General features: G+C 44.0%; 1 protein-coding gene across 1 annotated transcript in view; it reads right to left on the reverse strand.

Moving 5' to 3' along the window:
* Positions 1–14,268, reverse strand: part of mast2 (microtubule associated serine/threonine kinase 2) — a 160,886-nt gene that overhangs the window by 38,180 nt on the left and 108,438 nt on the right. Inside the window, 4 exon segments of the mRNA XM_065955551.1 lie at positions 220–298; positions 1,781–1,801; positions 3,523–3,598; positions 8,524–8,615. Of these exon segments, the coding sequence (XP_065811623.1) occupies positions 220–298; positions 1,781–1,801; positions 3,523–3,598; positions 8,524–8,615 (268 nt within the window).

Here is a 14,268-nt window from a genome sequence, read left to right on the forward strand (position 1 = left end):
GGGGAATAAGAGAGAGATGAAGGAGCAGCTGAAGGAAAAGGAGATGGAGAGTGATCAGACCAGAGGGACTGTTGAAGTGAGAGTGAGGAGAGTGAGGAGTTGGACTCTTTGTTGCTTTAGTGAAGGCAGAGGGAGCAGAATGTTTTATTTCTGTGTTGTTTTGGGATCCACACATACATTCATCTGCAGAGCTACAGGTATGATATTAAAGGTATTTACCGAGACAGTGGAGCTGGGAGTGTTGGTGCCATAACCAGAGGAAGGCAACGAGGCCAGAGACCAGCGTCTGCCATCCGTCCTGCAGGAGATAAACAAAAACAGATGAAGACATTTAAAACAATAACCACAGAGTCTATTACAGCCATGTCAGGAAGATACAGATATATCAGGGAAAATGCAAAACACAAGGAGAGCAAGAAGCACAGGCAAAGCCATGAGGAGAGTCCACAGACTGTGCAGGCAAAGAGTCATTATTACCGTGCTCTGATTGAATATCTTCAACTCTAAATGACAAATAGGTTCAAAAATGTTTGTATGTTTTCCTGCAGATTGTCATGGCTGCAAAGAAATCAATCCAACTATTGTCCCTGACAGACTCAGATTGTTACAATTAAGTGTGACATCATTACAGAAGAAGACAAACCGCCCCTCAGTTTGTCAGATATGAGAGCAGTTATCAGGTCAACAGGTGTTGCAGCGATGGAAGCGGTCAAGAGAAGTGGTTCAGATAGAAGTGATTGTACCCGACCTAAAAAGCCTCTGCATGTTTCTAATAAGCTCCACGAGCAGAAACGTGCTCAAACTAGGATCAATATTGGAGATGCTTTTGAAAAATGGAGAGAGGTTAGAACACAGAAAGGTTTACAGACCCATGCAGAGCTGGATAAACACTGAAGCTTCAGAGTCCACCACATGGTGACCTGAGTGAGCATCCACTCTAGAGAGGAGGGGGGGGGAGACAGCTCACGCAGAATTTAGACTGCAGTACCAGTTTTAACCCCTAGGTGTCAGAGTTACATACCGCTCCTTTAACAAGATGTCACTCTCTTCATGGTGAAATAATTCTATTGATGTAATTGAGCCTTCCCAAAGACAGCTTAAAGCTCTGAAGCTGACAACATGCCGTACTTTTAGATAAACAATCTGAGCCCATTAGGAGCAATCGGCACTTTTGGTGATCAGGTGATCATTAGTCATTTGAATATATCAAAGGGTTGCCCATGTTTGAAAAAACAACAGATAAAGCATGATGGAGTCACAACCTGACCCGTCTACTCCGAACACACACCTGGATTTACACTTTTCAAACCCAGCTTGAGTTTGGTTTGTTAAATAAACGGCTACTCAAGTTTTACTCAGTTTTTTTCAAAAGCAAGAAAAGAAGGACATGTTTTAGGGATTCTTCTGCACTATTCTGGGGATTTGTGCTGACAGGATAGTTATTACGTCATTGTTTTGGATCATTGACGTGCTTCAAAATTTAGCTCTCTGGCACAAAGGGAGATGATATGAGACTCTCAGAATAATATACTGTTGGTGTTTCTTATTCTCTTCCCTGATTCACCCCAAAGTTTTTCCAACACCTTATGACCCATCTCCCTACTTTTAGCTTCTCAAGACTGATTCTTCCAGAGATCAGAGAGCGATTCAAAGAGGAGAGTCTGCAGGACGACTTATTGATGTGGGTCAGCGTGTGCTCGCTCAGCCATGCAGGACGGAGGGCAGGAAGGTGACGGCAGGAAGAGGAAGCTAAAAAAAGAGGTGAAAACTGAGAGGTTACCTGTCAGCCCTGTGTCCGTGACTGTGAGGGAGACAAGACAGGGTTTGTTTTTCTTTTATATGAAGCTGTTAGCAGCTGTCAGACACACACACAAACCCATACACACACACACACACACACACAAACTACATCTCATGTTTTTAATAGTTTTTTGTGAATGTGAAGATCTTAATCCATCTTTCTCTACAGATCTAAGAAAGATATCGACTGATATATTTTTTTCTCCCCAATATTGATATCAGTATCGGCCCCAATAATCCCAGCTCGGTAAGTGAGGTAAATCAGTAGAATATGGCGTCAAAAACTGTTGAATATGGGGCACAGGATGACCTAGAGGTTATGTCCCGCCCACCATGTACAGAGGCTATAGTCCACGATGCAGCAGCTGTGGGTTCAAATCCGACCTCGGCCCTCCGCTGCATGTCACCCCCCCCGCTTTCTACTCCCAACCTTTTCTGTCTTCAGCTGTCTGATCTAATAAATCCAAAAAGATGGCTCAGCAGTTGCGTTGTGCATCGGTGCCGGTCACATCATCTAATAAACATTAGGAAAGTGTTGATGTGAAAGCTACACACACTGGTTTTAACTTCCTCAAATTAACATTTTCGTGTTTGTAATGAGAATTTTATGAACTAAAAAGAACGCCATGTCTCATCAGAAAAAAGAAACTGTGCTGCTTTTGTGCAAAGAATTCTGTAGACTCAGATGTAATTCCGTCCTCCACCACAAGGTGTCAGCGCCGCCCTGGTGTCTGCTGCTCAGCTGCATCGCCGAGGTCAACAATCGGACAGAGACGGATTTCCAATTCAAATCGACACTAATGCTCTTTTTGGCTGCCGCAGTGCCGCGAGGCTGCGTAACCATGTGTGATGATGTTGTCATGGAAATCTCCCCAGAGGTCTAGTGTGACAGGGGAGGTGTGTTACCATGGGAACATCATCATCTTAATGAAGGGTTGAGAGGCAGCAGGCTTGCAGAGAAACTTTTAAATGAGATTTCAAACATCATCTTTTTTTTTTAAAACAAAATGTTGGATTTAAAGTGAGTCAGGAATCTGGACGTGCAGGTGCAGACATGCTCACACACACACACACACTCTTTCTCCCTCTCCTTTCCTCTCAGTAATTACTGTCTGAGCGCAGAGCCCAGACAGATAAGAGGTTTATTAATCCCGGTTTGAGTGACAGCCTCAGACTGATCATCTCCCTCCTCATCGGGCAGCAGCAGCAGCAGCATGGAGGCTCAGCGGGCACTGACGCCACCGAGCTGTTTCAAACCGTTTCAAAGATGTCGACGTTAAAGCTGCTCATCCATTCACACCTCACACTTCCTCACCGTCTGTCTGAATTAAGAGCTTTCCTGTAATTTAATTTCCAATAAATTACAATTTACCTGTGAACGAGGCTGCAGCTTTGGTTTAGACACATGCTGCAGTCTGACACAAAAAGGGGCTTTATTGCATTTTTTTTTCATTCTTGTACCAACATGATATCTGAGCTTCTACTCCTCTGATATTAAAATAATATTTCAGACGGATAAAATCAGAGCTGCAGACAGGATTTTTGGGAACACAGCAATCAGATGCCTGAGCTGCTGATCAGTCTCCTAATCAGCCTGAACGTGCACTTCATCTACATGTTTGTTCATCATGTGGACTCAGCATGCACAGGATCTGATTTCCAGGTGTGACCCTGCTCTAAACACACCTTAGCACTGGGTGTGTGTGCTTATGTGAGCCTCACCTGCGAGCAGGAACAAAGGAGAAGTGTGCAGCTGTGTTGGGGGAGAAGTTTCGGGGGCTGTCCAGAGGGCTGGTGCCTGAGGGAGGGAGAGAGAAGAACGAGGACATTCAATTACAGGTTAGGAGGATAAACACACACCGTACTGACAAAACACCTGTTTGATCATCAACTAATAAGATGACAGATGGTCAAATAGGTAACAACAGTACTCCCAACAACATGCACCAGATTACTGCTTTGAAACAAGTTGTAGTTTCAGAGTCAGAAGGGGGGGGGGACTGACAGACTGACTGTGGAGGTCTTCAGGTTCTTTAAAGGACATTGCAATACTTGATATAAATAATATTTAAAAAGTGAGAAACAGAAATATGAGAAAGAGGTAATGATGGTGGATGAGAGATGGACACAGACACTGAGAGTCTCATTTGCTGAAGAGGACGAGAGGAGGGTGGAGACATAGGAGGGATGACTAATCCGATGTGGATCTACAGAAACCAAAATAGTTCGATTTTTACTAGAATCATTTTAAAGTTTTAAAACTTATGCATTTTGACAATCCTAATCTGAAGGGAAACTCAGCACTCTGTCGTGTACATCCAATAAATCAGCAGAGTGAAGGGTTAGACACACACACACACACACACACATGCACACACACACACACGGGGATGTATGGGATATAAAGGCTGGCGGCCTCACAAAAACAGAGAGATTAAGTAGTCGGACGTTTCCACATCAATTATGCATTTTTCCTCAGCAGCAGCAGCAGAAACTGAAATATTAATACGAGCATTTGCTTCCTGTCAGATGTGAATCTGTGCCTCTGAGCAGAACACGTATGCACACACACTCGAGTGAACACGTGTGTTATTAGTCAAACAGGAGCCTGTTAGCGTGAAACGCGTCACATGAGATCCGGATTGTTGCTTCAATTTATGCTGAAGTTGAATTAAGAGGACACGGAGGACATGGAGGACTCTCAGGGGGAAAGTCTCTGCACGGTCACACTTCAGGGATTCACATTTTTGTCTGTGTGTGTGCATGTGCGTGCGCGTGTGTGTGTGTGTGTGTGTGTGTGTGTGTGTGCATAGAGGTTCAGTTCATGTTTAAGGCTCGTTCAGACACAAAAATAATTTTCTTCTGTGAAGATAAATCACACACAGCACTGATTTATAAACTGGACTGTTTGTGTGTGAATATAGGAAGATATGTGTGTGTGTGTGTGTGTGTGACATGAGATGAACGTGTGTGAGGCTACTGGACTTAAGATGTCAAAAACTCCTTCTGAAACTAGCGGTCCGATTCAATTCAGTTCGGTTTGGTGCACATTTATTGTCATTTCTCAAAAATTGGGAAGGGTATCAAAATAACTGATCCGTCCTTCCTGGGGGCGACAGTGGTAATAAAGGATGAACTCAAAAACGCACCATGTTTACATATCCTGTTAAAGCTGTTTTTGTTTTCCTCCTCGGAGACGCAGACCTTCCTAGGAATCACACTGCTGTGACTGAGTGATGTGTAAGGGGACAGTTGGGTCAGATCAGGGTTTATCGTACCAAACCGTACTAAACCAAACCAGACCACTTAGTGGAAACTGGTCTTTACACAAACTGTTGGCCAAATTAAAATAAAATACTCTGATTCAAGTACAGTATTTTTTTGAAGGACTTGTTGCCGGCCTCGCCTAATGCCAAATGTCATACCACAAATGTTTGACATTTTAACTTATATAAATAATGAGGTAAGTCACAAGTCATGGGCGTCAAACAGAACCACCACACCAAAAGAAAACCTGCAGCCAACATCCCACAGTTCTCTGACGTCGTGTTCCGTCCACCAGGGGGCATGAGGTCACTTTCAGCATGTTTACATATATCCTGATCGATCTTAACACTCTCTGTGTGGATTTTAAACCTGAACACTGAAGCAGAGCTGAGAGCACCTGGTGGGCGTCTCGTCAGGTAAAGATAGAAGCTGCTCTGTTCTCACACTTTGAGACACTTTGAGCTGCAGACTGCAGTGACAGTGACCTACTTCAGCAAAGAGCACAGAAAAACACACGGCGTAGGAGAAACATGCAAATGTAATATCTGCAGCGTGCCTCTTCAGTCTGACTGCGTCCCCGAGGGAGAGTGTGTTTGGGAGGAACAAAATGCTGCTGTAATTGGGGAAAAGAAAAACTTGTATTTCCTCAGGAGGCGTGACAAGAAAGTGAATAAGAGAAAAACTCTGATCCCCGCTCTCTCTCCTTCCGTTCCTTTGTTACAATTAGAAAGCTGAGCGCTGGGTTTGTTTGACAGCACTTATCAGAAGTCAGAGCACACGACGCAGCTGTCAATCATCCGCTGCCCTTTGCTAAATAACAGCTCGCCGTCAGTCGGCAGGAGGAGACGGAGAGGTTCAAAAGTAGGGAGGAAAGGGCAGAGATGATGGAGATGGAACACACAAAAAAAGGAGCTGAGAAATGAAAGGAGGGATTTATGCAGACTCTCAACATTTAATAAAAGTCTTTTTTTTTTTAAGAGGACTCGTCCTCATCAGCCCCCGCAGGATATGAGACTGTGAGGAATGTCCATCTGATTAGCAGCTAACAACTTCATGATTGAAACCATGATGAAATTCCTGATTAGAGCCAGAGAGAGAAAGAGAAGAAGAAAAAGCAATCATCTCTGTATTAAGATGGTCTGCAGGAATGAAGGGGAAGCTTTAATACTCATCGGTTAAGTACCAATAACTGTTAGATTTCAGCCTGGGCCCCGACTATATCATGGCTTGGGTTAGCTTTGAAGCTAATGTCACACTTAGCATGAAGCTGGAACTCTATTGAAGCCAAAACAACAACAACAACAACATTTGACACTGGTGGCCTCACAGCAGAGAAGAGAAGCACAGTGAGAGCTTTAAAGCTGAAACTAAACACGAAGCCAAAGAAAAATCCAAACTAAAAATGAAAAAAAATGAAACTAAACAGAATGAACTGCAATGAAGACGACAAACTATCTTTAGAGCTGGTTTGTATGAGTGTAAGTGTTAACAAGGATCTCTCTCTCCCTCCCTGTCTCTCTCTCTTTCTCTCTCTCCCTGTCTCTCTCTCTCTCTCTCCCTGTCTCTCTCTCTCTCTCCCTGTCTCTCTCTCCCTGTCTCTCTCTCCCTCCCTGTCTCTCTCTCTCTCCCTCTCTCTCTCTCTCCCTGTCTCTCTCTCTCCCTCCCTCTTTCTCTCCCTCCCTGTCTCTCTCTCTCTCTCTCTGTCTCTCTCTCTCTCTCCCTGTCTCTCTCTCCCTGTCTCTCTCTCTCCCTCCCTCTTTCTCTCCCTCCCTCTCCCTCTCTCTCTCTCTCTCTCCCTCCCTCTCCCTCTCTCTCTCTCTCCCTCCCTCCCTCTCTGTAATTGTCGATATTTTAACATCTCTCCGTGTCTCACATCCATCCCGTCGTCTTTGTCTCGTCTCGTTCAGTCTCTGTCAGAGATCCATTTATATTCCGTCCTCCCGATCTATACTTCAACTCTCCCCCCTCAGTCACCATCAATCAATATCACTATTATTCATCTCTCTGTCTCTCTCTTTACATTTGCCTGGTGGAGGGTGTGAGTGTGTGTGTGTGTGTGTGTGTGTGTGTGTGTGTGTGTTGCTGCTGGTGGTTTTGAGGTTTTGTGTGTTTCAGACGCTGTCGAGTGTACAACAAAAATTCTGTCAGCCCCAATTTCATCTGTCACACAAAGAGCAGCACACACACACGTTCACGATGAAATGTGTGTGTGATGAAAATCCAGAGAGGATCTCAATTTTAACTTTAAAGACAAAAAATCTATATTACTTAGAAATAAACACTGAACATTTCAAAATAAAACGTGAGAGTTCACACTTTGTCACATCAATATCTGTGGATTTAATACAACCCAACATCGATACAAATACGGACAATTTAATCAAACTAAAGGGGCTTTGGAGTCTCTGTCGGTTCATCATAATACCAGATTTTTAAACTTTGACAAAACATTACTAAAAATTAAACTAATTCTGGGCTTGTTTTGATACCATGGCAACTAAAATAGAAGTTAATTTAGTTACGCCGTGTCCTAACAGCATGTGAGCGTTAGAGGTCAAATGGCGCAGCAACGGATGCTTGCTCGATGTCCGCAGTGCATCCGTTAAATATTTAATTCTTTGCTCTGGGAATTGTGGCGCCTAAGATTGGAGAATGTCGCACAGAGACTTAGAGGGTCTGTACCTGAGCCTCGTTTGGATAAGTTTGTCGATTTATAAAAGAAAAGAGTTCAAATAAGTCCAAAAGATGATGATGATGGTCAACAGAAAATGTGCAAACCCACTGATCCTCTCTGGCTAGCCTCTCACCACACAACTGAACAGGTAAAAGAAAGGTGAAGCCACGCCCACTGCAGATTACCGGAAATTATATCAAACATGAAAGGAGCGAAACATAAAAAATGATCAACAGAGGAACAAATACACATCGTGGCTCCTACACATGTCTGAGATTATTCTGCTGCTTCACTGGATCCCATCCTGGTGTCTGCCTCCATGATACATGTATGCCACGTGTTTCTGTATCCTGGTAACCAGCGTGTGTGTGTGTGTGTGTGTGCCATGAACCTCGCCTTTTCAATAACTTCAATAAGTATGAAATCTGCACGTCTCCTCTCCAATCCTTCAATAGGATAAAAACCCTGACACACTACAAACAGACGGCTCTGACCACATCTTTGCATTTCTATTTTTCCCGGCTGACTTACACCGCTTTGATTTTCCTGTTTGCCGTGAAGCTCTTGACGGTGTGTAGTTCCTGAGGAGCTTTAATGTGGACAGTTTCTCTAACAGGTAGACGTGATTGATTCATCTTAAAAAACAGCCGAATGTGCCGTCTGCTGCTGCACGCTTCAAAGTTTGTTCAGTAAGGCTTTGAGGCTTTTTCCACCAGATGATTAACATGCTGCTGCAACATGAAATACAAATACCTGTGTGTGTGTGTGTGTGTGTGTGTTACCTGTGTGTCCGTGTAGAGGTGAGTGAGGTCGTGGCAGGGTCGGGGAGGTGCTGGACGTCACAATCAGGCTCTTCCTGTTGCTCGTCCTGCAGCTGAAGACACAAAAAAAAAAGTTAGTTCTGTAGATTGATTTGAACCAAATCCTGTCGACATGACAACTACTCGATGTGCACAACATCTCTACGACTGTAGCTGCAATGTTTTACCAGCTTTGCAATGAACCAAACACAGACGTCCATCATTGATTTGTGCATCTCTTTAGTTAACACTGCAGTCACATGTTAGGAAAACACACTTTCAGCTCACACGCTCTAATAAATGTCATCTGTGCAAACTCCAAAAAGTGGTCGACCAGCAGCTCTGCGGTGACACCAGCAGGGGTCCACTGTGGCTGTCACACAAACACGCACACAAACACACACGCACGCACGCACACGCACACACACACACAGTAACTTTTTCAAGTTCACCTTGAAGAGATCAGAGATGGTTTTGGAAGCAACGTGCAGGTTGCAGTGCCAGGTGATTGTTTGATACACTGCAGCTGATTTCCCTGTATCATAATATTAAAGAGGACAGGAGGTGTATTCATGAATATGTGATCACTGGGTACGGCAGCCTTGGGTGGTCAATAAGTGTGACAGAGATTTTCAGGTTGAGACACCAGCAGCAGTTTATGGTTGTTGTTTGAAACGCTGTTCGATTCCACATTTTAATGATCTATGGAAGTGGTTCGTTTAGCCTCAGGACCCACCACCAACTCCTCAGTGAAAAATTGGGACCTGAATTTCTGATATTTTCGACCAATCAGATTTATTTACTGAAAAAATTGAGCACTCAGTCGGTACAGAACATGTGACAGAAGCAAGAAACTGAACAAAAAAAAACATGTTTAAAAAAGCACTTCACAGACACACATTGGCGACCTACTGAAAATGGCTCCACGACCCACCTCTGGGTCCAGACCCACCAGTTGAGAACCAATGATCTATGGCATCTAAAGGAGTACAGATGCTTTACAACTCATTGTACAAACAGGAAGTACATTTAGTCTTAAAACTATATATTCATGCATGTTTTTCGCATGCTTTCACACAGAATCGTGTCATAAAGTGTTGATATTTCATCGTGTGTGGTTACAATCAGTGTGCTGATCGAGACATGAGCTAATCACACCTATTTGGTTTTTTGAACCAGGCTGTAAACATGTTCATCTCTGCTGTAAAAACAGGCTTTTTAGAATGGGTGTGTATGTGACTTCCTGTGCTTCTGCAGCCAGCCTCTAGTGGACACTCCAGGAACTGCAGGATTTTGCACCTCTGCATCGACTTCATTTGTCGAACACAGAAGGTTTCCGCTTGAGAAGAACAAATGCTGTTATTGAAGAGATGCATCGTGTTCATATTACAGTCAGTTGTAGGATTAAATATATTCTGTCATTTCTCTTCTATCTCAGCCTCTCTGCAGTGAAATAGAAGAAATGGACACATGCCCGCGACTCTCCGACTGTCTGGTGCAGCGCCGGCTCTCACAAACAGCTCGTGTGAGTCCTGTTAATTGGCCCATCACATCTGCCGGCTGTAATTATGTAGACGTGTAGCTCCGACAGGCTGAACCTGACAGAATGATCAGCAGGAAACACAACGGAGATTTGGGCAGAAATCTCTAATCCATGTGATGTTTCTGTCTCAGGTTTCTCTTCAATGAGATCTTCATTTTGGCTGTTTGTGGGCTCTTATTTTTTCTATATTAGTGAGGACCACTTAGACTTCAAGTGAAGGGGAACATTATTAAAAGTGCTCATAGATAGCTCTGTTTCTGAAGACATGGATCTGACACATTATTGGACAAGGAAAACCAAAAACATTCAAACTGGGCCCCTCCTCCTGGGCTCATCACAACCCTCACTGCAGTGTTAGCGTGTACGTTTAGTTCCAAGCCAAGGTTCACTTCGTTTGGAAACGAGCTCTGTCCATGTGGTGTTTCACCTCACTGTGATTATATTTTGTCTTCTTTGCTGCTATAATATTTGCCAGATTGAATCCTGTCAAATCTCTGAATTGTATCCACTCCTAAACTCACCTGCTGCGCTGTCATTGGCTGGAGGAAACACACCCGCCCAGGTCAACCAGAACAAAGCAGAACAGTAAAATCCAGTCAGAGGACAGAGTCTCTGCAGACACAGTCACCAGCACATGTACGGAGGCCCAGAAGGAACCATATAGCAGCTTCACTTTAGTATAAATCTTTATTTTATTTAAGGAGAAAGCTGCTGACTCCATCTTTAATGTTTATGTTCCCTGTGTGTGTGTGTGTGTGTGTGTGTGTGTGTGTGTGTGTGTGTGTGTGTGTGTGTGTGTGTGTGTGTGTGTGTACTTGTATAAGAGTTTATGATCAACAGCAGAGTTGAGTCTAATTCAAACACCTGACATATGATGCCTGCATGTAATGTAAAAAAATGCATGCTGTGTGTGTGTGTGTGTGTGTGTGTGTGTGTGTGTGTGTGTGTGTGTCCTGCCATCTGTTGAGATGTGCAAAATCAGCAGTTTGAGCGTAGCATGTGGTATACACACACAAACACAAACAGCTGCATGAGGGATGAGCTGCCATGTTGGATGTTCAGTGATGTGTGTTCAGGGAATTTTGTACACACACACACACACACACACACACACACACACACACACACACACACACACACACACACACACACACACACACACACACACACACACACACACACACACACACACACACACACTTGAGATATTTCTTATTTTCTCCATCTCTCAGCAGGTATGACAGCATTTTGCACTTTCCCTGAACCCTTAATATTGACAAAGCTGTGTAGAAATGATGTAGGACGTGTTTATCTTTCATCAGATTGTCCCTGAAAGTGATTTTAATCTCCATACAGGAAGCTTTTCATTCTCTGCAGCAGATACAGTTTTACATGTTTTGCACGTTTGTAGCTGAACCTGCTGTGCAATGCTTAAAAGGCTCTCTCTCCTTTTACTCTCAGTTAGTTGAGAGATGAGAGAGAAACTTCTTCCAAAAATACGAGGATTGCTAGTTCTCTGAAGAAGTACAAACTCTGTGAGATGAGTCAGAAAACCTTTTTACTACGTGCAGCACGGAGAGAAGACAGCACAGTCAGGCTCATACTGACCTTTAAATACAAAAAACCATCCGTCAGTATCAACACATCAAAGAAGAGTCATACAGTCAAGAGACCAAAACACTAAGAGGAATGCTAAGGTGGTAGGACATCAGAGGAACAGTTAGGAAATCATTATTAGGGCTTTCACACTTGCAGAAAACTCCTGAAAAACTCCTGATATTTCCTGGAGGAGCTGCATGTGTGAACACAAATAGCCCGTCTTTTCACTCAGACTTCACCTGGAGTTTCTCCTGTCAGACCTCTAGTATTTTTTCCACAGCAAGTCAGAGTGAGCTGATGTGAGAAGGCAGTGGAATATTCTCCGGAGAATTCACCGCGAGCCAATAGGAGAGGGGAGTGACGGCTTCCTGGATTAGTTTTGTCAAAATTCCCTTAACACACAAATACAAAATATAATAAACAACGTCGCTTTTCACTCCAAGAGAACATATTTCTAGGACCTTGTAGGAACACTTCTGGCTCTTTTGTGAAATTAGAGAGCCCAGGTAGAGCACATGAGGAAAAACCGATCAGAGTAAGAGTAGTTAGAAAAGAATGAAATCAGTAGCTGGGCGAGAAACAGAAGACTTTTTTGGCAGTGGAGGATTTGCAGCTGACAGCAGCACACTGTGAGTCCCACTGAGACTGAAGCACGGGCGGCTCAGTTCGGTCGGGTTAATTTACAGCGACTGTCGCTCACTCGGCTGCTGTTCGACGCGTAATGAACAAAGCTCAGTGGTCGCCTCATGAATATGGATTTACAGAACATTAAAGGCAGTCCGAGGCATTCAGTGCACCTGTCAAATGAGTCAAAATGCAAAGAGGGGGCTGAAGGAGTTTCTGTAACAAAGAAAAGCAGGAGACAGGAAAGGGGGGGGGGGGGGGGGGGGGGGGGGGGGGGTCGCTCAGTCGAAGACGGGACAGAGAGTTATCGCTTTAAAGATAAACGGATTATGAAATTTAAAAACCTTAATGACTTCTTCATCTGTGGATGATACGAAGAAGAAAAAAAAAGTTTCTGAAGTTTCTTTTTTGATGCCACAAAACATGAACTCAGTGCAAACTTTTTCTGCCTCGCTCTGTGAGAAAGTCGACTTCCTTCTCCTGCAGGCACTCGGACCCCTGCTGAGAGACATGGCTCCATTATGCAGAGAGGAATCGAGGCTGCATTTTTATGAGAGTGTGTGTGTGTGTACATGTGTGTGTGTACGTGTGTGTGTGTGTGTGTGTGTGTGTGTGTGTGTGTGTGTGTGTGTGTGTATGTACATGTGTGTGTGTGTGTGTGTGTGTGTGTGCGTGTGTGTGTGTGTGTGTGCGTGCCTCTCGTCAGCATCAAAGCTCCGACCTGTCAGGTTACAGCAGTGTCTGAGTGCTGCAGGTGAACCTCTGCTGCTGACTCACTTTGATGACTCTCTCCCCCTGCAGCAGCTTTTACAAACAAACTTCTGTCACAATCCACCAATTTTACCAAGACCTCAACGTTTGTTCAGACAAAATGCAAACAGTGCAGTGATGAACTTATTTAAAGCAAAGATATGAAGGGATGTTAATCTACTCGTGAAAAAAACGGTCATTTTTTTGTGACAAGTGTGCTTGTCCTAAAAGAGCGTTTTGACAAATCTGCATCATGAAGATTTCATTTCATCGATTCGAGGCTTCTCACAACCGATTATTATTTGTCCAAATAATCCTCAAGTGTTTGGTGTCAATACGACAGTCAAATCATAATCAGGCTGACTCTGATGAAAAACCTGCAAAAGCCAATGAGAGAGAGAAAACTGGGAAGAGTCACCAGGCAGATGTTGCTCACAAACATGGCAGCGAACATAAACACAACAGAGCCCCGAGCCAAGAGGAATATTGAAGAAGAAAAAAAGCAGCTTGTGTAACTATGGCAACAACATGAGTGTCTTTGTAACGTCTCATGAAGACAAGATCTGATCAGTAATGTAACATCAGAAACGTCAGAGTCAGGCAGCATGAGCAGCTGTCTCCTCGAGTTAAAGCTGCAATACGAGCCGCTGCACCTACACACACACACACACACACACACACACACACACACACACACACACACACACACACACACACACACACACACACACACACACACACACACACACACACACACACACACACACACACACACACACACACACACACACACACACACACACACACACACACACAGGTCAGACAGCAGGTGAGTGTGTGGATAAGATCTTCAGCTGAACTCATTTCCCTCACTGAACTCAATAATGTTGGTCTGACGGTTACAGCCAGCACAGGAAATCAATGTGATGGTCCACGCCACAGTGTGTGTGTGACTGTGTGTGTGTGTGACTGTGTGTGTGTGTCTGTGTAGGTGTGTCTTATATTTATATTCTCCTGTCTCTTTGTGCCGTGAGCTAGAGGAACAAGCTACAAGGTAAACGCCCTTAAAGGAAAACAGCTTTCTGAAATGATCATCAGCTCCAAAACCTCCAATAAAAACTCTCATTTGTCCTCCCTCCCCATGCGCCCACTTTCTTCTGATTGGCCAGCTCTCTGGAAGCCCTCCTGTGGGGGGGCAGAACGCTGCAGGG

This window comes from Labrus bergylta, chromosome 6 (genome assembly GCF_963930695.1).
Source record: "Labrus bergylta chromosome 6, fLabBer1.1, whole genome shotgun sequence".
NCBI classification, from domain to species: Eukaryota; Metazoa; Chordata; class Actinopteri; order Labriformes; family Labridae; genus Labrus; species Labrus bergylta.